Below are 27943 nucleotides of genomic sequence, written 5' to 3' on the forward strand. Positions count from 1 at the left end.
ACAAAAAAATTAATGAAAGCATCGTTGTCAGGCAATAGGCCAGTCAATTGCTAAAAAGTAATGAAAGCATTGTTGTCGGGCAAAAGGCCAGTCAATTCCAAAAAAAAAAAAAATAGTGAAAGCATCGTTGTCAGGCAAACGGCCAGTCAGTTGTAAAAAATATTAATGAAAGCATCGTTGTCAGGCAAAAGGCCAGTCGATTGCTAAAAAAAGATAATGAAAGTGTCGTTGTCAAGCAAAAGGCCAGTCAATTGTAAAAAAAATTAAATAAAGCATCGTTGTCAAGCAAAAGGCCAGTCAATTGCTAAAACAAATTAATGAAAGCACCGTTGTCTGGCAAAATGCCAATCAATTACTAAAAAAATGAATGAAAGCATTGTTGTCAGGCAAAAGGCCAGTCAATGGTTAAAAAAAATTAATGAGAGCATCGTTGTCAGGCAAAAGGCCAGTCAATTGTAAAAAATATTAATGAAAGCATCGTTGTCAGGCAAAAGGCCAGTCAAGTGCTAAAAAATGTAATGAAAGTATCGTCAGGCAAAAGGCCAGTCAATTGTAAAAAAAAAATTAATGAAAACATTGTTGTCAGGCAAAAGGCCAGTCAATTGCTAAAAAAAAATTAATGAAAGCACCGTTGTCAGGCAAAAGGTCAGTCAATTGCTAAAAAAATAATGAAAGCATCGTTATCAGCAAAATAACAGTCAATTGCTAAAAAAAATAGTGAAAGCATCATCCATGACCAGCTTCTTATGTGGGAGACCTGAGTGAGGCAAATGAAGTTCTCAAAGACTGGCATCGAACACACATCTGTCATCACTCAGGCCAGTGATTCAAGGCTGATATTTTATATCGCTGGATATGTGGCGAAGAAATGCACCGCTGGCACAAAATGGGAAGAATGATGCAGACAACTCCTCAGTCTCAAGAACGGAACTGCTCCAGATGCAGCGTGTCTTAATTACCAGTTGAAAGTCAGCGCCCGTTGTGTCGTCTTCTAATCTTGTGCTCCCGTCCACGTTCCGCGCTGTTACCTCAAGATGCACAACCAACATGCCTTCTAGTTAATTACCAGCGCAGTTGACAGAGGCGGTCTTGTGTTTCCATCAACCAATCTAAACGCCCCTGTGACACCCCATGAAAACACCTTTACTCGCTGTTTTAGTGCGCGTGAAATCCGAAGAGACAGCCTAATTATTGACTTGGTAACAATTCTCCAAATGACCAATCACGGATATATTACACTTGTGACAAACAAAGTCATCAAGTTCTATGTTGTTAGCAGACTACACCTGAAGACGCAGAATTCATTTCCAAAGGAAAGGCAATGGAGAATGAAACTATTGAAACTGAGGTGGGTTGTTTAATTTGCTATTTGGTTGAGAGCAGTTATGTCGTTTATTCTACCTGTATATTTGAGGCCTTCAACAGCAACCTCAACATTGTGATATTATTCTTGCCCTTAAGTGCAATAAACACAACTTTGCTTATCCATGAGTGTTTTTGTGAATAAAACTGTAATTTGTTCCTTCTGTACCTATACCGTTTCACATCGCGTGTTGCACGTTCTGGCTATCATCTGGCTAAAAATTGCACTTTCCCACTTTAGACGCACCGGAAATTCGCAGACAACAAAGAATACAAATTAGCATGGTGCCTGCGTTGCCTGCGTACTGTGTGACGTAACCGCACGTTAAATAATCGCATGTCATCTGCATTCTCTGTAATCTTCGACTGCAACGCCCCTAAGCCCGAGTCACTTTGGCTTTTTAAAACTCACAATACCAAACCAAAATAATTATCTTTATAACTGCGACCACTGTGCCCATCGGGAAGGGTATGTAATGCGTCTTCAGACCAAAACTTCGTCATTTAAGCAGAATTTAGTAGCGCGACAAGCAAAACAACCGGCACAGTCGCATCTCCCGCTTTCATGGTGCCAAAGAACATATTAGCAGTCGATGTCACTCCTGACTTGCCTATTTTGCTTACCTGGTTAAAATATTTCAAGTGGTAACAATAATTTTAACATTTTGTTGGTATGACTGCGCTGCAACCGCAGCGAAGTTTACCCCAGCGCGAGCCGAGCACGCATCGAAGTGCTGAGAGCAGCGCCACCTACGCGAGGCATGAAACGTAGGAGCGGCGCTCTCGGCCCGCTCACGTCACCTAACCTTTCTAGCCACCATACCCGTAGCAACTTGTGGCAGTATGGTGTGTCCCTTGGCGATAATTTGATCGAAGTAACGAGCCCTACTACTGTCTGTAGTGGCAACGGTAGTGGTTCTCACCACCATGGAGCATTTATCAAAATTCATGCAGGTATGGATCTTTGTTTTCAGTGCTGTTCTGTGACGTTCACCGAACAGCTCTGTGTGGTACCGATGTTCCGAACGAAAACATGTTTTTTCCTTCTCGTGCTGCGTCTTTAGCCCTGCAAAAGCCACGGTCTTTGATGAAAAATCTGCTTGCTTGCTTCTGTGGGCATGAGACACGGCTGAGGCTCTATTTATTGTTGTGACACGACGTCCCTGACAGCTAGTTTAGCTGGTTTGGCAAACTTGTTTCTCGCACGTTGTACAGCGCCTGGCCGTTTTGTTTTCGCCCACGTATTTGGCTGTTTTCTTTTTTTTTTTTTTTGTACAGGGTGCAAAGCCTTTTGAGACAGATGTATACTTTCTTTACGTTCGGCACATGCAGCCACTGATTTCCTTCCATTCTGTGTGCAGGTGGGACCATCAAACGCCGTGTTCACGCAGATTCGTTTTATACAGCCAAATGCAGATTGGATGTCAGCAGAACGCTTCAAGGTTCGTTTGACGTTACGGGCCTTTTCAAACATACACGTTTTTCATTTTTCACATGATATAAATTCGTGTGACTGTTTTCTAATTTTGTGAATTGACATCGCGTGTGACGGTCTGCATTTAAATAAGAATCCTAAATAAGGCCATAGCTTTAAACATGAAAACTTTCCGATATAAAAATTGTTTTTCGTACTTTAAGCACAAGGTATTTGGCTGGATTACTCTAATATTATTCAGTTCAATGTTAAACCATTTGGTACTCTATAACCTGTTATCTCGAATAATGCGACTGAAGTACAATATGGTCCACTGTTAAAGAGAACATGAGAGAGCCAGCGACACGATCGTACAAGGTGCAGCGCATGCCCAGTAAGCATGGCCGATTGCTGTTCCCAAACATGCGATTGGTGCCGTCCATTCTTGCGACTGGTCAGCGGCAGCGCTTTTCAAAGTATTTAGGACACGCGATCTCATGTTCACTTTAACAGTGGACCATACTCTACAAGAATGTTCCCCTGCAGGCAGAGTTAACCCAGTTGCTTTCTTACAGTGTCCAGTCTCATAGGCTCAGCTGGTAGCTAGGTTAAAGAGCTCTGGATGATTTATTGCAAATTGGGCAAGAATGCATTATTACTTTACTGCACCACAACAGAAAAAATTCCTAACAAATCTTTTAGTACTCTCTTGTAGGTCATAAAGCATCTGTGAAGTGCAGTGCAAGGAATTTGTTTTCTCCCTGCATTCACCGAACCATGTTGTCATATTGCTAAAGGGCCTGTCACACTAGCACGACACGATGCCGACGCAGACCTGACATCGACACCGACGATCAGCCAACTCATCGACTGACCGTGTCTGTGGCCGACCAAGCTGTCACACTAGGCTGAAAATGACACCAACACGACCGAAAACCAGATGTCTTCCCAGTGTGACAGGTTTCGAGGCCAGGGACACCGACAAAACCAGTCTGCCGACTGTCGGCGGCCGAATCTTCGCAGAATTGGCCGCTAAGCAAAAACTTTCTTGAAACGCGAAGCCGATTCTGTACACCATGCCGGCAGCAAATACCATTCAGCACTAGTATATGTAAAAAAGTAGAATTGATGCATAATTCATGACTAAAATGCGAGTGTGAGTCGCCAAAATACTTGGGGCCGCCGAATGCGTGAGGAGTATCAACGGCAGCATTTTCCTTTTGGGGTGAGTAAATTTGGGGAGCATAAATTTGCAGCACGCATCGAGACCGTGAGAAATCTTTCCGCGTTTCCAAACTGCACAGAACAGTGCAAAATGAACTAAGTATGTGACAAAAAAATGACGAAGAAGCGATTATTTTCCTGAGGCCAGCCTAGAGCTGCCAATCCTCCTGCATTTTGATCGTTGTGTACAGTCATAACGTCTAGTCGCTGCGTTGCTACTTCGCAAGGCAATTTCAGTGCTACGTTAAGCATCACGCAGTAAATTTTTGTTCGACAATTCAGTGTGTTTCAAGAATTATGTCGCAAAAAGCTCAGCTTGCGTTTAAACTTTACAGCAGAACTAACAGCAGCCGTGGTCCCACGGCCGGCCCTGTGAAATCCGCCGAAGGTTTTACCTGCTACTGCACTATACGGCATGATTCCAACTATCAGCAGTGTGCTCTCAACAAGCTGGACAGTCTACAGTTAAGCGGTGAACGTTCCTACTGACTTCGCGATTTTCAGACTGCAAGACAGCATATTAGCTAAAACCATATCTCAACCTCTGAAAACACTGATTAAGTGTGGTAGTTAGCACAGTTTGCTGTCAAACGGGAGGCCATAAGTTTGATCCCTCACAGAGGGCAGCGGGTAGAGTTTTTTTTTTTTAACTTTTATAGTATATACTGTCTCTTATTCACTGTGGACAGCTTTTATTTTTCAAACACTGCCATTCTGATCCAGCAACCACAGCTGTGAAATCTCGGCGGCCGCTTTTCGAGGGAGGCGAAAAGCAAGGCGCCCGTGTACTGTGTGATGTCAGTGCACGTTAAAGAACCCCAGGTGGTCGAAATTTCCGGAGTCCTTCATTATGGTGTCTCTCATAGCCTGAGTCGCTTTGGGACGTTAAACCCCGCAAACCAACCAACCACAGCCGTGAAATACTGGGCAGTATTCATTCTAAGCTCATAATCATGACTGTTGAGGCGCTTGTTTTGTTATGGTCGAATTTATAAAAAAGAATTAAAAATAAAGCGTCCCTTAAGTTAACAATTGTGAAAATGAACTAAGTAAAATAAAAATTTTGCATGGCAGAAAAAAAAAAACGATGATGAAAGGGAACGGTATAATGACAAGAGAAGAGAGTGAGGATGAGTCGGTCGTAGGCTTCGCATGTTGTCTCGATGGTGTGACATAGGAGTTGGGCCACCGTCGGCCGACAGCCGTCTTGCGAGTGACGTGGCACCGACACCGATTGCTGACTGACTGTTTCAGTCAGCGCAGTGTGACATAGGGTGCGTTCCAATTCTTAGACGTCTACTAAGACTGCTTCGTATACTTCTACGTAGACGTTTATAGGTTCACGTCACCTCGTAGCATAAAGGTTCAACTAAAATGTTTGGATAACTGTTATAACATTGTTTTATTTAAAGCTTTACGATAATACTGGTGAAAATCACGTTTTTAATGGTTCACCAATTTCTTGCAGCAACAATATTGCATGTGTAATCACCACAATGCAGATAGACTATTAATCGGTTAACTTGCAGCAGACAGACTTCTCACGCAATGGGCCCGCTCATGGCTTGACAGAAGAGAATGTTAGTCCGTTTTTACTTTTTGATTCATCATCATCATCAGCCTGACTACACCCACTGCAGGGCGAAGGCCTCTGTCATATTTCTCCACTTAGCCCGGTTCTGTGCTAGCTGCATCCACTTGGCCCCTGCAAACTTCTTAATCTCATCCACCCACCTAACTTTCTGCCACCCCCTGCTACGCTTTCCTTCCCTTGGAATCCAGTTTGTTACCCTAAGCGACCATCGGTTATCCTCTCTTTGCACTACATGTCCTGCCCATATCCATTCCTTCTTTTTAATTTCCACTAGAATGTCAGTAACTTGAGTTATTTCTCTGACCCACTCGGCAGGCTTCCTATCTCTTAATGTTACCCCTACCATTTTTCGTTCCATATCCCTCTGGGTTGTCCTCAACTTAAGTAGAACTCTCTTGGTTAGCCTCCACGTTTCAGTCCCATAGGTGAGTACAGGTAACATGCAACTGTTGTATACTTTTCTTTTGAGCGATACTGGTAAGTTGCTAGTCATAATCTGCGAGTGCTTGCCAAATACGCTCCATCCCAATCTTGTTCTTCTTGTTATTTCCTTTTCATGGTCCGGACCTGCGGTTACTACCTGTCTTAAGTAGACATATTTGCCTACTACTTTCAGTACTTCGCTACCTAATGTAAACTGCTGTTTCTTCCCGAGGCTGTTGAACATTACCTAAGTCTTCTGCATATTGATTTTCAAGCCTACCTTTCTACTTTTCCTGTTTAGGTCATCAATCATTATTTGCAGTTCATCCCCCGTGTTGCTTAGCAAGGCAATGATTACTTTTTGATTACTGATGCTGAAGTGTACATGCTTCTCAGATGTCTCATGCACACAGCTGTAAGAATGAAAACATGCAAAATACTGTAAACTTGAGAGGATTACAGATGAAAGGTGATAACTGGCTACAGCAAAAGAAAAACTTTGTGCCGTCACACCTGTCGTCTGTAGTCACTAGGCGAGGAAACCAAAGACAGCAACTCGTTTTAATAATATACACACAAAAAATCAATGCGCAACAAGCCGGCATCGTCAGGCGAGTTCGTTCTTCCGAGATTAACTGAAAATCCGTGGAAGAGTTTGCCACGGCTAATACAGCAAGATCGAAACACATATGTGCGCCATACAGTAGCCGTCCTTACTCCCGGCGAGGTGCCCAGAAAGCAACGAATTCGTCGATAACATCAAGACTGAAGAAACTCGTCAAGTTAAAAAAAGAAGACCAACAGCATCCAACGCACGCTTTTCTCTTAGAGCGCGATACAAGAATCTGCAATGTTATGAATCTCATGATCATAAAGACAGCTTAATTAGCCTCTAGCTAGGGCACACATTAACGTAACAACTCACATTTGAAAGATCGTTCATATGCATACTCCAGCGTTCGCAAAGAGCACTACCACCGTGCAGCTATTGCAACCACCGCACGCACGACTCACTCAGTGCGAACCGCGCACTGTCCACCATGTTTAGACAGCAAGGTAGTCTGCATCGATGTTGACTTCGGCGAAGCAGTCTTTGCGAGAATTGGAACGTTTCTTAAGATGGCAGCTGCCTGGCTAGCCGTCTAAGTAGACGTCTACTAGGGGGTATTGGAACGCACCCATAGATACAGACATCAGGAAGACACGCTGTTGGCAGACCAAATCTGTATCGTGTCTTGCTAGTGTGACAGGCCCGAGACACAGGCTTTCAGCAGACAGCATGGGCTAGTGATACAACTTGCTTTTGGCAATCGGCTTGGACTAGTGAGTGGAACAGGCTTTTAGCGCTCAGCGTGGGCTAATGAATGCAAGCATTTTTTTTTTTTGCCATCCTTTGGAATTAGTTCAAGAATGCGACACAAGCATAGAATTTGTGCCTATAGTATATTAGCATATTTGTTACGAAGAAAAAGTGAACTATTCTGTGCTGCATGATTGTATTCCTCTTTTTTGGCTAATTTGGTTAGTCATATATTGTCCGGCAAGGTTGTGTGGCATGATCGCATGTAGTATGTTGCAACCATACGATGACAACCCCGATCTGAGAAACAAAAAAAGTTAGTGATGACATTCAGCACTATTGTTGGGTTTATGTTCTCATTAGCTGGTAATGACGGTCATGCCCTACCTGTGAAATTGTACCTCGTGTGCAGCTGATTTGTCTTATTGCAGTTTGCAGTCAGCTTTCTTTTTGTGCTCAGAATTGTGGCGTGATTTTTACAGTGCACTTGGATTGTCACTGATAAGGATTTCAGTAATGATAGCCCATGTGACCTTCTTGTTTTTCTTTCTTTCTTTGCACTGCCATCATTTGGTTGCAGTGTTCTTCCTTCACAGCAATCTCTGTGCCCACCCAGAAGTTGGCCGGGCATGACTGCTTTATTCATTTTTTTCTATCTAGGCCGTGGAAGCAGAATTATCGAGCGTGATTGAAAAGCGGCTGCCAGACATTCTGTCACTGAAGCCCGGAAGTCTGGAAAGCGTAAATGGTGACCTGACATGTGGTGAGCCATATTCCACTGTGCAGCCTCTGCAGACCATACTTATTGCAGATTATGCTCCAGGTTTTCTGTGACTTAAATTTAGTATCTGATGACATTGCCTCACTAAATAACTCGGAGAATGAATTGTAAAGAGCGATTGATGACAGGAAAAGCAGAAAGGTAGGCCAAAGATCAATATGCGGAAGACTAAGGTAATGTTCAACAGCCTCGGGAAAGAACAGCAGTTTACAATAGGTAGTGAAGCACTGGAAGTGGTAGATAGATAGATGGATTGATTGATAGGAAAGGCAGAGAGCTGGCCTGCTACTCTGGAAGTGGTAGTCGAGCATGTTTACTTTGGACAAGTAGTAACCGCAGATCTGGACCATGAAAGGGAAATAACTTGGAGAGTTAGATTGCGCTGGAGTGCGTTTGACAAGTACTCGTTTATATTAGACTAGCAGCTTACTGGTATCCTTCGAGAGAAAAGTTTATATCAGTTGTATCTTGCCTGTACTCGCCTATGGGACTTAAACATGGAGGCTAAGGAAAAAGTTCTACTTAGGTTGAGGACGTGCAGAGAGGCATGGAATGCAAGATGTTAGGTGTAACGTTAAGAGATAGGAAGCATGTAAAGTAGGTCAGAGATAAAATTCCGACATCACTGCAGAATCTGCACTGGAGAAATGCATAAGCCTGAGCGTTGATGTATTGTCCACGACTTTTGCAGTGTAATGCCAAAGTGACACGCCACTTTGACAATTCTTGAGCGTTGCCAACACAGCAATGCTCAGGCTTACGCATTTCTCCAGTGCAGATTCTGCAGTGTTCTTGGATTTTTTTTTTTTATTGCAGTGTTCTCGGGAAATGTTTGCACTGACATCACACCTTATGACGTCGCACGACGTCAAGATAACTTTACACACTTGACGTCCACTGAGACACGTGACTAGAAGCTGAGAAACAAAGTGCTGGCGGCCATCTTTGCTCCCAATTACACACCTAATTGGCTCTAATTAATTACCTAATTAACTCACATCAACCATTTTGCTGCTTGCACACCTTTCCTTGATGCTCTAATCGATGGGGCCATTCCTTTTTTGATATACCAACTAGCTCCTCTTTTACAGCTCTGACAAGGTCATGCCCATGCAAAACCCGCCTACAGGGTCCTAAAATGCTTACACATTAATAACTCGAGCTAATGACATTCTAGTGGAAATCGAGAAAAAGAAATAGGCATGGGCGGGGCATGTAGTGCGAAGAGAGGATAACCGATGGTCGCTAAGGGTAACAAATTGAATTTCAAGGGAAGGAAAGCGTAGCAGGGGGTGGCAGAAAGTTAGGCGAGTGGATCAGGTTAAGAAGATCGCAGGGTTCAAGTGGATGATGCTAGCACAGGGTTAATTGGAGGAATACGAGAGAGGCCTTCGCCCTGCAGTGAGTATGATGATGATGAAATTTAGTATCATGGCAGTAATGGTGGAACGAAAGTGAGGGTCGCTCATGGGCTTGTTTTGCTTTTTGTCTACATTGTGAGAAGCAGAGCTTTTCAATATTGCCAGTTGCGAAACTTCCCTAGGGCCCATGTATCAAAAAACAGCGGTTTTGATTGGTCAAAAATAGGGTGCTTACGAATAGTGGCGGCGGCCATTAAAGGAAACTGCGTATAAATTGCAAACTTTCAGATTTTCTTATAAATGCACGACCACCATGAAAATAAAATATGTCCAAGAGTTGCAGGAGTGAAAATTCTTAGAAATAAAAGCCGTAGAGGTAATTAAGATAAAGTAAAAGAGATGATTTCCAGAAGGCAATGATGGCAATAACAGAAAGCTTCTATTGACTGCTTCCAGAAGGTGTGACAATTCATAAGCGCCCGAAAAATGCGCACAAAATTCTGTCAATTTTTAAAGCGGAGTTTCCCAACTGGTATGATCTAAAAGGTCTGGTGATAAGTACCTCAGCCAGGATTTAAGTGTCCATCACTGATGCAAGTTACAGTTGATGTCATGCACAGATGAGCAACACTGTGTGGCAGCACCACCTGCTGATTTATGCAGGTTTAAATCTTCCTGAGCAAAAAAAAGACAAAAAAAAAAACAGACAAAAATTGATGCAGGAATTATTTCATTTATTTTTATTATTTTTTTTGTTATGATAATGAGTCCACAGGATGTATGTTGGCTGCTCCCACTCTTGCATTTGCAGGTCTGTCCAGAGTGATGTTGGGCTGTGAATGTCAGGCACCTTCCTTTTTTGCCCTCCTCTTGGTCTCTATTCTTTCCACCTCATTTGTCCCACAGATTCATCTAGTGCCTCCTGGTTTGACTTTACCTGAAGATGAAGTATTGGTAGACTGTTTCTTTTTATGATCTACCAGGAACAACAGCAGGGCATTTATAGCAGGGTGACACAAGGGAAAGGGCGAGGGGAAGGGGTAAAGTTTTTTGGAACCGTGATTTATAGCTTTGCTCGTCACGAAGGCTGGTGACAGCTCAGCACATTAACTTACAAGCCATAAATTATTGCTAGATCTAAGCGGTTTGTGGCATTTGCCTGCAAATTAAATTACCTGGTTAAGGACTGAAGGAAATGTCCGTGAGGTAAGTGGACCACAACCAAAGGCTAGTTAGGGCATCTGAAATGACAGTTCGTGAAAACAGGAAATGGCAACATTCGAAGCAGGAAATGATAGCACAGTTTTTTGCCTACAAAAAAAGTACACATGGCACAGCATTAATGCAGATCAGTGAAGAAAAAATGGCGTAACAGAAAGGAAGCAAATTGTTCTGCCTAAAAGGATGTGATATGTTAGCGTTTATGGTTCCCGTTCATGGATCCTCATTCTTGTGCATGTAGCCTCTGCTCACTTAATTACCAATTCCTTAATTTGTTCCTCTAATACCTCTCACATACCATCAAGTCCCAAACTGCCACATTATCCTGCTATCAGTCGTAGGCAGTCAGCTTTAAAGGGACACTAAAGAATGCCAAATCTCGATTACAAAAAATTCACTCTTACTGAAAACAGAGCTGTTATAAGGTAGTAAAGAGGAACAGAAATGCAGGTATCGCCGCCACAGCCGAAACAGCCGAGACTCGCAACTACAAATCACGTGACGCGCAAGGGATCCCAGAGGTTGACAAATGCGAATTATGTTGCCCGTTTGAATGCGGTAGTAGGTTTTGTCTCGAATATGATAACATACTTTTATCACACATAGACGACGGCGAAAAGACAATGTAAATGTTGCAAGGCAAATATAAAAATATACTTGGCGGCGCCACAGGTGTCCACTTCAGTTTCAGTTATGTTCCGGCTCAGGCACTTCGTGCGTGCTCGGATAGTTTTGTTTTGGACCAGCGATGCCTGAAATACGAGCTTGCAGCAGCAGATGCACCTACCCTAAGAGCGTATCGAATGAAGATCATGACTCTGCACACACCTGTGAAGTATTCTCTGCTCCCGCGCACCAGCAATCACGGAGTCTCCTTTTGCGCCATAGTATGAGTCATCCTACCCTACTACGTAGTAGGATAAAACAGTTTGAATTCGATTGGTGGGAACAAAAAAAACCTCAACTTGTGATCGCAATATCTCGGCAATAATTCAATTTTTTGCTGCCGGATATGCGGCGACAGTGTCACCAAATGCCGTTTATTAGATTTTGATAGCATATTTGAATGTCTTTTGTATCCCTTTAACCAAACCATGCCATCGTGTCTGCATAGCCTAAGAGCGGCATGCCTGACTCGGAAACCACAAGCCCTGGAAAGTAGAATCCTATACTACCCAGCTTTGTCATATTGTGTGGTCTCGTTGCGTAATAACCCATCGATGAAATCAGTGCTCGCTTCCAAGAGCACCGCCAGGAACTAGTGGTTTTACCATGGTGCTAGAGCATTTGTGCGTGATTACATTACTAGTGGGTTTAAGTGCAGTTCCTGATGTACCCTGCACTTTACTGTTTATACAGTTGAAACTCGATTTAACAAAGTTGATGGGAGCCGGGAAATATCGGCAACATCGAGTGAGGCATTTCTCAGTCCTATAGTTTGTTGCATTCGATTATAAAGTGCGGCGATATGCAAAAAACTACCACGGCATCATACTTGCAGATCCTTAATGCTCCCAATAGGAAATGCGGCCAGCAAAAATGACCGGAGCCGGTAGCACACAAGAAAGAAAAATTGCTACTCGTCAAGAAGTGGCCGAGAGAAGTACAAATTTATTTTCCATTTTCCACCAAAGAGATCGGTGATCTTTACCTGCGTGCGCTTTGAGAGCAATGACCGCACCAATTTCTCATTGGTCTGAAGAGCTACGTAGCACTGTAGGCCTAACAAGCTGAGCTTGTGAGAAGTATGCACTCAAAGGTACGGGAAAATGTCCGCAGGAGCACAATGGCGACCAAACCACACGAAGCACACCACCGAAGTGCAACACTGCCCCTTGAAAAGCGACATGAGACTTTTTTTTACTGCTGGCACCATCTGATGAATTGAACACTACAACTCTTGTTTTGCGCTGCGCAGTTTGAAAAAAAGCGGGACGAGCGTGCCTCGCGCTGTTATCGTGGTCTTGCAATCAATAAAGTTTGGGGTGTTCTCTACAAAATAGATCAAAAATAGCCCCTTTTCACTTTTATTTTTGAAAAAAGGTTCGTTAAATCGGGACAGATCACTGAATTATTTCGTTATTTCGAGTTAGTCAAAGCATTGGTTCCTATGGGCACCTGAGGGGGAATTATGTTATCTTTGTTAAATCAGGACTTTCGTTAAATCGAGTTTTAACTGTAGTAGACTAGCTTGAACTTCTTTTTACAGACAGGCCCTACTTGACATGACCCTGCAAATGAAAGTTTGGACTCTGACTCTGTGGGTAGAGATTTGCTGCTGGAATGGCTTTTGTCATGATCCATGTTTATGTATGTCAGAGGTTCTCAAACCTTTTTTTTTTTTTTGCCTCAAGTAACTCCAACGACCATCGACATGTGATAAGGAACCTGCTGTCACGGTCCAGTGATGTTGCTTGCGTGTGGACCTGTCCTGTTTTTCTTTCTTTTAGTTCTTTTGGAAGCATTTTTTTGTTTTCATGAGTTTTGCAATTAAATGCCAGCTTCTAAGTCATGCTTAGTCCTCCTGCACATCGTGAGAAGTTTGCAGAAAACCAAGGCTCGACCAGCTCGACTGCGCACATGATCGCATGAATTTTATTAATGAATTTATATATCTATTAATTATTTATTTATTTATTAACCCATGAAAGCAGCCCATGGAACAGCGCCTTATGTACGTGATGTTTGCATAAAGTTTATACTTAGTTTACCATTTGACTGCTTACATTTGCGTGTTATTCTTCCGCAGGTGACGTCAAGGTCACGTACAACATGAAGAAGCGACCCAACATTTGCTCGTTCGTGTTGCGGCCACGTGCAGACACCCACAAGTGGGATGCCAAGAGGTCAAAACTTGAGGAGTCAACCAGCAAGTTTAGGGACTACGGTATGGCAAGCCACGCACTGTTGGCGAGCCTGACAGTTCTAGTATTTCCTTTTATGCCTTTCTTTAGACCGGTGGGTTTTATGTTCACTTCTGATGATACTGCTGTACTTCCTCCCTCTTCAGGTGGGATGTTCCAGAGGAAAACTGTGCTTAAGTCAGAGCTCACTGTAAGCATGCGGCGTCTGACAGCGAGCGAACTGGCTCAGCAGAGAAAGGTACGTCTCGCGTGTCATATGTTCCAGTTATGTTTTTGTCTATAAACAGGCTGTAACCAGCATATTTGTCAGAACAAAGGCTCCTCTGAATTTTTGATTAGCTAAGTTGATCGTACCATGCGAGGGCAACTTCTATACGCTTGAACTCATGAACTCAAGAACAGGTTTCTATCTCATTCCTTGTTCATGCCAAATCTCGCTACATGAGCAATTATTTTGCCCTTTTTTTTCTATGTACAGGAATTGCCTAGAATTGAGGCTCTCTGTAACATGTGGGCTCAATGAATTCCAGAGTATCAGATTCCGCTTACTAAACTCCATACACTCACTGAATATCTGGACCCTGACTGGCATAGGCTTAATCAAACTTACACGGGCTGATAGACTTGTAAGCCTCTGGGAATCTTGCAATCAATGTGCTTTTTGGTGCTTGCTACGCTGTTGGCATCCAAGTGACTAGAGGCAGTTGTGCTGTCTGAAGCAGCTTCCTCGTGGCACTTTCTTTTCTTCCTCTGAAGGTTCAGAATACCCAGACATCTGAAAGCAACAGCCAGCGAGGAATCAGCGGTTACTTCAGGCCAGTTGTGCCAAGGCCGAAGACGCCCGAAGAAAAGGCTGCGCTGAAGCGACTGTGAGCATTACTCTTCTTTCTTGCTTCTCAATAGTAGTCGTAGTAGTAGACTTTTCTAAGGCACAACACTAAGGCACCTAATACATCGATGGCCTGCTGGAAAGGTAGCCACTGTTCTTCCTCACTCCCGGCACGAAGCCAGTTCTGCCAGGTCTTGATAGTATGAGAGTGGGCGCGAAAGAAACCCGACTGGAATGCGACCAGGCGGGAAAAAAGGTAGGGGGAAAGGTCGACGTAAGAAGTAGAGCAGCTGGGACATGAAGGATTGCGGCAGAATTTGTGCAAATATAGCCGTTCAGGTGTGATGAGTGTATTCAGCTGTATCTGCAAAAGAATGTGAGCCTTCCTCTCAGAAAGGGTCGATGAGGGTCGAGGTAGAGTTTACGATCGAGGCGGAGAGATTGTAGTATTCTTTGATGGCGGCGGGAAGAGAGTCTCAACCCTCCCTCCAAGAACCTGGGCCAGGGGATGAACGCTGCCTAGTTAGAGTTTCACGGGTGAGCTGGTTAGCCATCTCTCATTGCCATCAATCACCGAGTGACCAAGGATCCATCGAAGGAGAGACTGGACATGGCTGCAGCGAAGCAAGTGCGGCCTTGAGCACCGTAGACAGATGAGTTGGGAGTTTTTTTAGATTAAATGGCACAGATAACCGCCTGCGATTCAGTGTTGATGGTATACCGAGGCACAGATGGGAGAGAACAGAAATTTCGAGTGGCATGAATAGTAGAGAAAGCCTGAAGCGAGAGAATATCGTGAGGGAGGAGGAAAGGGCCGCTATTGTGATAGGGGTAGAGAGAATGAAAGAGGACCTGGCTTCCGGAGCCGTGAGGAGCCACATAAGAGGCATCTGTTTACGTCACTCCATGAGTATTGAAGGGCGGACTATGATGAGAGGCAGCAGCATGTCACTGGTGAGCACGAAGGACCGGCGACACATTGGTTGGAAGAGGAAATCTACGGACGTTAGTAGCCTTCGTTTGGAAGGAGTAGGCAGAGACATAACAGTATGGTGGTAATAGTAACCCGGTTTAGAAGCCAGCGTCCCAAAACTCTATCGAACATGTGAGCCACCTGTCTGTTGCGATGAAGGAAGAAGGTCAGTGGCGTAAAGTTTATCGGTGGAGGTGATTACGGGAAGACCGAAAACGGTATTATAAAGGCCATGAAGAGTGTGGCAGGTGTGTCCAGCGGAGTCCGGGTCAGTGAGAGGTATGGTGAGGTAAAGGAATTAGTTAAGAGCCAGCGTGTTAGCCAGTTGACAGTTGAGGGCTTCCTTCAGACTGGAGGACTGCCTCACGACTCGGCAACGTAAGTGGGTGACAGACTGACGAGTAGAAATAACTGCATGGAGAGCCTGGACGTTTTTTCCGGCATGCGGAGGCATGCTAAGAACGCAACATTGAGAAACTTTGGAGATCGGGGAGCTGCCCAACATAAGAGAGATCAGTGAGTTATGAGTTCGTTCATAGGCTTTTCATTTGACCATAGGTAGCACCGCTGATATGTTACAACCTGGGGCGACTTTACGCCAGATTGTATGGAAAATATGAATAAGCTGCTCTTATCATAAAAAGATCTCTGCTGTATCACTAAGTAGTGCATGAAACCTGGCCATCTGCATATTAGCATGAGTGGTCTATTTTTAGTTTAGCTGCTCTCTCTACAGTGCAAAAAAAAAATTTTTATCACTAAAGCGAATAATTATCTGACAGATTCGTGCCGAAAAAAAAAGAAATGTGACTTAATGGCTTTGCCCACGGTACAATGAGGCCATGGCAGCTTTAATATTACATGGCAGCCTTGCCTGCCTGGCTTCGGCCTTTCATGTTGCTACATCCCAACCTCGGCGGCCGCTTTTCGGTGGAGGCGAAAAGCAAGGCGCCCGTGGGCTGTCCGATGTCAGTGCAAGTTAAAGAACCCAAGGTGGTCGAAATTTTCGGAGTCCTCCACTACGGCGTCTCTCATAGCCTGAGTTGCTTTGGGACGTTAAACCCCACAAACCAAGCCAAGCCAAACATAATGGGAAGTGCGGGAGCTAACTACGGTCTTCAGTTGGTCTGTGTGGTTAAAGTTCCCTCAGAGCAACTTGTCGAGGCCAATTTATTTCTTTTGTTTCAAACTAAGCATTGTGTCGGAATGTTTTGTCAGGTTTTGTAGCCAGTGTCTTAATTTGCGTTTGTTTTCTAAAGCCAGGTACATGATTACACACTTTATTTTAAATAAAAACAAATGTTGGTGAAAAATTGGCCCCTAACTTTGGGAACCAGAAAAAAAAATATTAGAAGTTAAAATGTTATATAGGTCAGTGAATGCTTTCACTGAGCTGCCTGCATTATTGCAATCAAGGTGACAAGCACAATCTTGATGTATGCAGTCAGACTAATGGGGCTGCGTGCTTATTGTTGCGTGCGCCTTATTGCGCGGCTATAATGGCAGTAACTGCCATAGTAACTTGTGAAAACACGAAGGCAGCAGGATTGCCTACATCATTCCCTTCCTTCCTTCTACACTTAGCAATAGTAAACGTGATAGTTAAAACGAATATTTACCCGATTTAACACTTTTCAATGCCATAGTTTTCATTTTGGTCAGCTCCCGTGTGAGTTCATAAGGATTTTGAAAAACAAAAATTAAAAACGTTGATCCGTGTTATCATAGTAAATGTAGTGATTTCTTTTGGTGGATTGTCATTTTTGTCATGTTTCAGCTCGTGATGTCCAAATGCTGCCCTTCTATTGCCTTTGTAGGTTGGATCGCAGGGAGACGAAAAAACGACATTTGAGCAGCTCTGACTCGGAAAGTAACAGTGCAAGTGAAAATGTGAGGAGGCAAACATTCTTTTTTGCTATGAAGAGTGATGTTATTCTTAAAGTTTCTATGTTTGAACTTGTTGTTGAGTTCTGATGTTATTGAGAGATGTCATTTTTAATTCTAAGACATTGTTAAGGTTGCGATAGTTGCTGAGTTTGTTTGAAAAAGCGTAGAAGCTGCACAGACTAAGGCACAAAGCTCCGGCCTGCTTCTGGTGGCTTGCATATTAAAAAAAAAATTCAATTCTAAGATAAAGCTTGCATCATGTTTACAAACATGTGTTACTGCATGCTGGCTTTCCTTTCCGATTCCCATAGCTTTGTGAAGCTTACAAGCCTCCGAAGCACGACAGAAGAATTGTGGCAGCTGCCCATGGCGGCGAGAAGGCGAAAGACTCCAAAGCAGAAGAAAACATGAAAAAATTTGCTTCGCTTTCTCAGCCCATACTAGAGAAGCACAGTTCACAAACCGCAGCTCACCAGGAAGCCAGAATCTCGGCCACTCAGGCTTGCAAAGCTGCGGGGTCTTCTCGGGGAAGCAGTCCGTCAGTTCAGTCTGGTTGGAGTCGCCAAGACAGGCCTGATCCGCCGAAGGAGAACAGCAAGTCCAAAACGTCGTCACATCGAGACAAAGAGAAAGCAAAGAGCCATGACCTAGGGTCTTCATCTCGCGGTAGCAGTAGCAGCTCATCCCGTCACAAAGAACATAAAAACCGCTCAGAGCACAAAGAGTCACGTGAGCGGGACCCAACATCTCACAGTCACAAGGCGGAGACGGACAAGGAGTCATCGTCAAAGTCCAGCCGTAGCAGTGGGAAGGAAAAGGAATCCACACAAGAGAAAAGCAGGCACCGGGACAAGCGGCACTCTCCCCCTAAGAAGTTGCGCAAGGAAGAAAAGTCGTCCTCGTCGAAGAGGACTCACAACAGCAGGGACAGAGAGGAAAAGCCAAAAGCTGGCAAGCCGAAAACGGCAAATATAAAGAAGCTATTGAAAAACTGTGGAATCAGCGACTCGGATGACTCTGACAACGGCACTTTGGAAAAGAATCAGCGAGACGAAACTTCCCGGCGGTCTCCTGACTCCACACAGTTGGTGGACGTTAGGCCCATGCCGCACACTTCGAAGAGTGATGGAGCTGCAAAGAGGGAAAGCTTGGATGATTTTCAGAGCAAGAAGGAGATGCCAAGAGCCTCATCGATGGCTCCAAAACGCCAAAAAGAGACTGACAATGTGTTGTGCAAGAGCTTGTTTCTTGATGACGAGGAGAGTGATGGTGGTGATGGCGGAGGCAGGAAAGAAGGCTCAAAGTCGCCTACAACCGAAGAAGACATGCCAGCTGCCAGTGCGTTGAAAAAAGCACCTCCAAGGTTACCCGACACTGACGTGTACGAGCCGACCCCAGTGGCGAAACTGGTTTCGGAAGATGATGCTGAAGAAGGCCAGTCTTCAAAGCCAGCAGCATTGAGTGCTGGTTTGGACGAAGAAGTTTCCAAGTTCATGAGCATGCCAGCACATAGAGATTCATATGTTCCTACCAGCCGGCAAACGCCTACGAGGCCCGAAGCGTTCTCATACAACCCAGCATCTCCAAAGAGGCAGGTTGGTGCTTTTAATGTTCTTGGTTTACAAGGAGCGAAAAAAAAAAAAAAAAAAATCTTTTAGTGTCTAGTCTCGCAGCGCATCCACTTTTATACCAATTTTTTTTTTTTCGCAAAGTGAGGAAAAAACTTCATTGGTGAAATGAGCTTGACTTAAAATAACGGCTTGAGGGGGAAGAAGAGGAGTGGTGAAGAGGAAGTGTGTTCAGATCCATATTACAGTTGGTAGTGTGTGTGTGTGTTGTGTCTCTTCGCTTGTGTTTGTTGCGCCACATTTCTGGGTATTATGAGCTTGACTTGCTAAGCTACTTACTACTATGAATGCCGCCTTTTCTGCTATTCCATTGCAAACAACAGTGGCATGCAGTTACAAATTAGGCTCCCAAAAGCCCAATACTTAATTAGGTTAGGGAAATGGGTGCCCTTTACACTGGCCCATAGAGATTTTACCATGATAAAGTAATTCACTCAATTGTCAAATACATTTTGCCTTTGGGCCCAGCTGTGGTGGTGCAGTAGTTAGGGCGCCCGACTGCTGTGCCCAAGGATGCAGGACTCAATCCTAGTCGTAACGGCCGCTTGTCCGTGGAGGCAAAAAGCAAGGTTTCCGTGTTCTGTGCGATGTCTGTGCACGTTAAGGAACCCCAGGTGGTCGAAATTTACGGAGTCCTCCGCTATTGCTTCTCTTATAGCCTAAGTCGCTTTAGGAGGCTAAATGCCGGATGTATCATGCAGCATATTGCTAGGAAGCACTCACTGCCTTGCTTAGCTTGTAAAAGCTTCCCGGGTGTTCATCTCTTTTTGCTGTCAACATGGATATTTCATTCATTTTGTTTTATGGAAAGATTTAGCACAGGAAGTACTGCCTAGCTCACAGCAACCATGGACGTATGTGTGTAGGTGGTAAAGTCACTAGCAACATTTGCAAGTTAAATGTTTGAATATAACTTGTGCCTCATAGCTCTCTGCATGTGACAAAAAAAAAAGACAGTGAGGGCAAGGGGATAATTATTAAACGTAATGCATGCCTTATCTCCATATATAGCATTCGGTAGGTGCGTGCCTGGATGAAAAAATCCGTGTATCAGTGACAAGAATGGCAAAGCAATTTCTGCAATAATATAGGACGTTTCAGAACATAGCCAGGTGCTCTTTTGTGGTTTACTAGGCCTGATATATGCCTGTACTGCTATCAGCTTTGTGAAACTTTGTTCTGTTTAGCAAAATTCTTCGTTTCCTCCAGCCCAACGGCGCTGGGCACACAAGTGGTGGAATTTCTTCAAACTGTAAGGAATCTAGGAATGATTCACCAAAGGTAGACACAGATCTGCTAACTGTTTGCACCCTTTTCCTCAGAACATAGTTAACAATTGGGCCCTTCTTTATTATTGTATCTCTTCCTTAATCTCTCCTCGCTGGCCGCGCGATGCTTTTCGAGTTGGTTTGCATTCAGCGCACTTATAGTTTCATTCCATAATATGTAGCTGAAGTATAAGTAGGTTGCACATGAGCATGAAGCGAAACGATTTATAATAAAGCAACATTTTGCTGAGCTGGTTCGGGCAAGATGCGTTTGAGAAGCTTTTCACCATTTACTATTACATATCAAGCCACCACACACAACAGCCATCTACACGCACGGACTCGAATTTAGTAACAGGCCGTAAAGGTGCAGCAGAGCAGTGGCGTAAGGGCCTAATCCGCGTGATGGTAACTCACTCAGGAAGACCTTGGTTTGAATCCCAATTCTGCGCAATTTTTCACCGGAGTAATAATAACCTCACAACAATGTGATTGCGTAACTGTTTGTGTGGTGTGGCCTCGTATAGGAATATATGAGGCGAGAAAGAGAGGGAGCTCCTCTAAATTGCAACACAGTGGTAAAATGAAGCAAACGGGAGTTGCATGAATATGGGATATCAGCATTCACTGCGATCTCACCAACAACGTTCGTGAACTCTAGAGTGTAATGTAATCTTCAAATGATATACGATACACTCTGAAGGGCTAGTTGGTTCATACTAATTGAACAAGTAAAACTGCGCGAAAAAGACCGGATGTAAGAAACACACAGGCACAAACAAGGCGCAGACTTCCAACTAGTTTTATTCACGAAACAGCTGGCTTATATAGCCTCTCAAAAAAACAACACTATCGTGAAAAACGCTCAACAATTACAACAGCACATTATGGCAGAATCAAAGCGACTGTGAAACCCGAACATGCCCTTCCAGATACTCTATCTCCTGTCTCTATAGCGATACTGACGGCGAACTGAAGCGTCATACTTTTTGGCGATTAGGAAGGCCTCGATGACCTCCCTTTCAGTCTTGTCCCTTGCCCTACCGAGGAACGTGGTTCTATCCAGACAGGGGTCACATCCGCAGCTTTTGCAATGCAGAGGTAATTTGCTACCTATGCCGGTGCGCATAGACCTATTGTGTTCAAGAGCCCGCTTATTGAAGCACCGGCCTGTTTGGCCGATGTATAACCGGCCGCAAGATAGAGATATCTGGTAGATAACCCCGGAGGCACACCTGGTGAACTTGGTCTGATTGTTTATCCTGCACGTGCTGTGCTCCAAGGGCGGCACGGCTACACTGGAACAAATGTGGCAGCCGCAGCGGCGCAGCTCCGGTGGTTGCGGTACTTTCCCAGTTCCAGTGACTTTAGGTGGTACCCCTTAAGTGCATCCGCATCTAGAATGTACCCATTACATTGGGTCGTGTGGAGGCATGCCTGAAAGTTACTATACAGTCAAGTCCACTTGTAATAACCGCATTTATAAGGCATTGCTCACTTATTACAAGCAAGGGTGATGCTACTGTCAAAATATGCATTGGGCAGTAACGCCGTGTCCCAGATACAATGCATTTCTGAGGACGCGCAACTCTGAGATTGAACAAGTTGGCACGGTAAACGTGGCCTCACAATTGAGAAATGCATGCTTCGTACTATCGCAGTGGTCGAGAAGCATTTCGCAATTTCTGTTTCATGGCCGCATGCGCTATGAAGACAATGCGACGACCTCAAAAAAATGGAAAGAGAGACGGCATGAAAACTGCTGGCTTGGCATGGATTTATGTGCTGCAGTGTCAGTCTATGCATGCACATGTACTGGCTGGTCTTGAGTCAAGAAGATGCGTGATGGGCACGAGACAGGGGCAGTTTTGAAAGAACATTGCTGCATGCGGTAGGTGTTCACTGTCTCGCAGCGATCTCAGAACTTTGCACGCCAGTCATGTGGTACGAGGGAGTGCACTTACAACAAGGAGTGCATCGACACGTTTTGCATGCGTGTGTGCTGTACCAGCTTCGTTGCTGCATCCTTACAACTTGGTCGAAGATCAGAGGCGCCGAGGCTCATCTAGCACCAGTTTGCTGTGAACACTCATTTTATAATTAAGCAGGTCTTAAGTGAGTTAGTGGCAGGAAGGATCTCGGTGATAGTCGCAGGACCATTCGTCGCGTAAAGCAGCAGGTGTGCAAACAGGGCTTTAAATAAAAACACCACTTTTGCCTGACATTTGCATTTTTGTCTGCAACAAGAGAAGTTCAGTTACTGCAAACCGTGAATGAGCAAATGCAATTCCCAGTGCACTCGGGTTCATTACAAAGGGGCTTAACCATACTATATTATCTGTTGAGTCAGGTCAGTGAGGATGTTTGTTTGGTTTTCCATAGAGTCAATGGAAAACGGTTGAACACTTCGCACGCGTTGATCAGTCCAGATGAACTTACACAGCCGCCCACTCCCCACCCATGCAGCTGTACTGAGCATTCGCACAGCACTTCTGAAAAAGTAACTAAAAGAGCGACAGGAAGGAAAGCTTTTCAACGCAGGCAACACACGGAGACGGTGAATCGGCGCCAGAAATGCGCTTCTGCGACGGTAGCTGTGCCATTGCTCTGTCTGCGCCAGCTATGCCCTTTGATCCTGTATTAGGTTCGTGTCGCTGGCTGTGTATAGGGATCATCTCAAACCCTCCAGGACTCCTGTACGCCTTCGTCTGGAGATGCCAGTTCGTACATGGTCATGTATTTGGTCGCCTTCTCCCTCCCATCGCCAAGCAACAACGCTAGTAGACAAGACGGCGACTGATCCTGTGCAAACGTTGATTTGTTCTGACTTTAGTATCCATTGGTTCTAGTGACTTTAGTCTGCGATTTTGGGTGAGCAAGAAGCAAACCTTAAAGAAAGACATGCGTTGAGGCCGCGCGCTACCTGCCAGCAAAGCCGAAATAGAAAAAAAGGACAAGGAGCTCGACACAGCTCAGAGAGGTGGAGAGAACAGATGCCGATAAGAAGCAAAACAGCCAATGTTGTTACCTAGTTGAGATCAAGTGAGTGTTTTGTCATGATCATGACAGCACTGCCACCTCCAAAAAATTTACCGCATTTTGTGCCGTAATGTCGCCTCAAACGTGATGTGCATTGTTTTGCTTTCCCATTTGGCTAATCACTCATGGTCCCAAGCAGTCCACATTCTTCGCTGCAGAGTGCCTGGAACCAGTGCATAGTATGCGCCCAACTCATTGTTTAGAGTACGCATGTTCTGGACATAGTAGCGCGTAGCATATTGTAGAATGCATCTCCCAGCTAAACTGTGGAATCCTTACAGCTGAAATTTTGCACTGAAATGGCATTTGGTCAGCAGTATCTTATTATCACAAATTTCTTTAGGGCACTTTGCCTGGATATTTGGATATTCGCTTTGTCTGCGGCAGTGGCAAAGAAAAGCAAGCTACTGTTTGTTGGTGCTGGTGGTGCCATCTCGTTTTGTTTGTAGCAACACTGCCATAGAGATTAGCCAGAAAACGTTTTGCGAGTGAGTTGTTTTGCTGGAGGTTTCAAAAACTTTATCAACTGATTTTTCGATTGTGCCAAAACTTCAATAAATCTGAGTAGGTTTGTTTGGGTGCCGCAATAAATAATGAGATGGCGCCACCACTTCCATCGCAGGGACGGCGGTTCGTTTTTGCCCTCGCTGTAGACAATTCAAATATCTGACATCTGATCAAATTGGGTAAATGCCCGAAACAAACTTGGTGTGAAAAAAGTCCACACGCCCATTTCTTTTTTGACAATATGTGGTGGTCAAAGTGAATGAAGCGCAAAGCATGCTGTGTACTCCAACTTGCGAGTCGCTCGGTGAGGAGTGTGTCTACGGCGCTGCATTTGAAACGTGGCGAAGTCAAGCTTGAATTCAACTTTTCATTTTTATTTTGAGCATTAATAAAGTCATAAAAAAGATCAGCATGATCTGCATGCATTATTATGTCCACATTCAACGCTGTCTGCCTGAAAAAAAGAGCGAAAACGCGTTTTAAATGTAAACGTTTCAGTTAGTGCGTATGCTCGTCCTGAAGTTTAATATGCTCCAGTCGCTTGCTAAAATTTTGTTGGTTGCTATTTTCATCGTGCGGCCGCTATATGCGTGTCTGACATATATTAGAGTATGCCTGTTCTGGCAATTCTGCGTTACCAGGAGCTTAATATTTGGGCTGCTATAGCAGCCGTAGCCTGGCATTATGTACGAGAGGACTGCCGCACAATTGGCGGCAGAAATGGCGAAGAGCTGAACGTGTACAAATCCCATAGGACTTTCTGTACATTTTTTTGTCTTTACAAAACTTTCATGTGTTACCTATGTTGCACTGAACAGCAGCGGCAAGGGTTTCTTGCCGTGCGATGAACTGTCTCAGCCTGTACGCAAGGTACACCATGCATTAATAGCTCAACTTAAACAGGGGCATACTGTTCTTAACTTAATATCGAGCTTCTCGTTGCGAAGGTCTAGATTTACTTACCAGTGCTTCCTTCACAACCTTAGCTTCATGCTCTCTGCAGCTGAACTGCTTTTTTGAATAGTTTATTGAATAAATACTGCAGAAGCTGGCATATGCACCTATTGGCTGTATCAATAAATAAAAAAATTGCGAGTATCATAAAAGAAAAAGTCTCATGCAATAGAATATTATTTCAGCTGTATTGAAAAATGAGACTTATCACATATATGTTGCATTGCTTGCAAGTTTGCTGTGAATGTTCAGTTTGCACGCATGCATTATGCCCCAGCATGCATGAAACCAATAGTAAATGGCTGAAAAACTCTACTAATGTGTGTCAAGGGCCTCCAGATATTTCAAACCATGTACATACAACTAATACATACAATTGGTCAAATATTTAGGGGAACTCCCAAGGTGGAGTAGATTTGGTAGAGCGACTGCCCTGGAAAGGCGGTAGCGCCGTGTTCGATCCTTAGACCAGGATGAATTTTTCTTTAACTATGAATTTTCTGAGAAAGCTGTGTAGGTTTTCTTTGTAACCGTATGGCTGCGCTTGGGTGGATGTCGATGAGTAATTACTGCCTTATTATGCACACAACTGCTGGAGCTCTTCACTTTAAGAAATCCCATGCTTGACTTCCCAGTACTGATTGCTGCATTATGTAAATAAGAAGAAAGTAATAAAGCAAATGCTTCGTTGTTACGGCACCCCGTGAAACCTCTGGAAGCTTCAGAATGTAAAACCCTTGCAATTGCTTCCCATCAGTGCAGGGAAAAGGCTGTAGCCATTTTGCAGTTGTTAAATGAGAACCACCAGCCCATGTATGCATAGATGCCTCGAATGGATTATACCTCAGCTGTTGGTGCATACATGCAGAAATGTGGAAAATGTATAGCTTATGTATTGTATGCAGTGTGTTCAAGGTAAAGTGCTTATTACGAACAGCTAGGCATAAGGTGAGCTTGTCTTGTGGTTTTTTCTAATTAAAACTTGTATTAAAGGAAGGTACATTTTAAACCATGGTGCACAGCTTTACTACAGGCACCGTAAGAAAAACAAACCTGGGAAAAAGGCCCCCCATCAAAACAGGAAACAGCCAAGGAGGTTATATAGAACTTGCTCGTTGGAAACAGCAAAACGTAACTCTTGACACCGGAAACTTTATTACGCAGCTGTGAAAGGGGAAAGTTTCTCAGCTGTTAATGGTAAACCCATGGTAAACCCTTCTTGTAGTGTGGGCATTAACACCTGATATAACCGTTTTTTTTTTTTTTTTTTTTTTTTGCAGAACTTTTGCAATATGTACGTTTTCTACTGCATGTAATAGATTAGTTCAAAGCAGACCTGTGAGGGAGAAAGAGTAAATTGCAGCAGAATTATGTACTGCAGCAGCATAGCCGATGTTGACCGGGTGGCAACTTTGTACTTTTGGCCAAGAGAAAACAAACAAACAAATGAAATTCGCTTGCCTTCACAACAGACACCGCTATCAACGCGCTCGAAGCAAAGCCTACAGTTGCCCGCGCAAATAGCCGTTGGCGGTCACAACGGCCGGCCTGCTGTTTCTGCAGCTCATTAATCATGTATCCCATTCCAAAAAAGTTTTTGCAGCTTGAGGCACTTTAGGCAACGCGCAACACAGTTTTTCCAGCGATGTGAGCGCTATAGACGAAATGCAGGTTGAAACCGCACACTAGCCAACAACGGCTGCAGAAACGAAACCAGGAACGACCCGGAAGCCGAATTCATTCTATGGGATGCCTATAATTGCGCAATACGCTTTATTCCTATTCAAAGTGAATATATTGTTAATGGCGCACGTCCACGAGGGGGAAAACTTTTTTTTTTTTAATTATAGATTGCGCCTGCAAACTCAAACGAGTGAAAGACGAAGTACCCGTCATCCCTTGCGCTTTCTCGCTTCGCGAGCGCGCGTCGTCTGTTACGACTGTTTTTAAGCGTTGCTCCCGCTGCCCGTTGAGGTGGTCAACAGTAAGCATTTACGCGGTTCTTTTATCCGTGTGCGCACTGTCAAGTGTAAACACACACGGTAAGAGTTCTTCGATACTCTCTTTTTTATGAAACAGAGTCGCGGTTCACCATTTTCCTTCTTCCCGATCGTAATTGGAGCAGTAGTCGAATGGCTTTGAGTTTACGAGGTCGAAGCATGTAAAAGCGCTGTCTTCGCACAGTCTTGCAGCCGTTCTCCAAACAGGACTCGTTACAAATATTAATGGAAACTTACTTCTCTCCGACTCGCCGTTCTCGAGAAGAGCGAGCTGTAATGCGCGACGCGAGTTTGCATCCATAGCGGCGCTAGCTAAGTACTGCTCGTCTGCTGCGGAGCGAGGACAGCAATCTGCCGTCTAACTTCTGGTAAAATTCACCCCATTCGGCGGAGCAGACTCCCGATTGCTTCCCGCGACCTTGAATAGGCGACGCTCCCTGTTTACAATTGGATGACGCGATCCATGGCCCAGATCTGCGGTTGGGATAAAGTTGCTCCGGAAGGTTCCAGCTCCGCCATTGAAAGTCACCGTCGTTTCGAAAAATGCCGTTCGAGGTCCATGACGTACAGTCGTACAGTGCCGGCGTATTGGCCGAAGTTACGACGGCCGCATTTCGAATATGGGAAAAACTCGCAAGTTCGGCGAAATTTATGACGCAGTGTCGTAAAATCTCGTTAATCGACGTTCGAACGTTAAATTGTATAATTCGAACGCCGACGCCCATTTAAATCAGCTGCTGGATATTCGTCAATTCGAACGTTGGGCGTGCTTTTTGCGGTTAATTCGCGCGAATTGGATCGCGTCGATGTACGACCCGTTCAGCCAGCGATCACTGAAATAGATCCACGAACCTCGGTTGCATGGAAAAGTGGAGCCCGCACGCTTCATGTGCGTTATGGCAGGGGCGAAGACGGTCGCAAGTTACCTTTGTCGCATAGTTTCGGTTTCGATTTGATAAATTTACGCTATTCCGCAGTTGTCATCTGGCGTACGCGGCAGCGTTTCAGACGCTCCTTGACGCTTCACTGTTCTTTAATTTTTATTTTGAAGTGGCACTTGTACATATATATATCCCTCGCGCGCATCCGCATGCTGCTTCCGGTACCCCACAATCACTGAAACTGCGCGCTCCACCACGATGCTTCACCGCGTGGGTTGTGCGGTGAAGCATCCTCAAAACGCGACGGGGTTGTTTTGTGGGGGCCACCACCGCTACAGCATTGTACCGCGAAAATGGTAGCCGAGGCCGTTACGAATTTTGAGCAATATTTCAGCGTTCCCGACACTGTGTGCTAATTGTAGAGCACTTGAAG

General features: G+C 44.5%; 1 protein-coding gene across 2 annotated transcripts in view; it reads left to right on the plus strand.

The window, feature by feature from the left end:
• The window catches only part of LOC146176446 (uncharacterized), a 46188-nt gene that overhangs the window by 418 nt on the left and 17827 nt on the right, over positions 1-27943 (plus strand). For both annotated transcript variants that reach the window (XM_084582789.1, XM_084582788.1), the window contains exons 2-9: positions 2185-2316; positions 2724-2804; positions 7978-8080; positions 13430-13567; positions 13691-13782; positions 14301-14413; positions 17164-17236; positions 17545-18828. In XM_084582789.1, the coding sequence (XP_084438915.1) occupies positions 2290-2316; positions 2724-2804; positions 7978-8080; positions 13430-13567; positions 13691-13782; positions 14301-14413; positions 17164-17236; positions 17545-18828 (1911 nt within the window). In that variant the 5' untranslated portion in view covers positions 2185-2289. The remainder of the gene's footprint in view (positions 1-2184; positions 2317-2723; positions 2805-7977; positions 8081-13429; positions 13568-13690; positions 13783-14300; positions 14414-17163; positions 17237-17544; positions 18829-27943) is intronic.

Source organism: Amblyomma maculatum, chromosome 10, assembly GCF_055883805.1.
Source record: "Amblyomma maculatum isolate TAMU_Amacu chromosome 10, ASM5588380v1, whole genome shotgun sequence".
NCBI lineage: Eukaryota > Metazoa > Arthropoda > Arachnida > Ixodida > Ixodidae > Amblyomma > Amblyomma maculatum.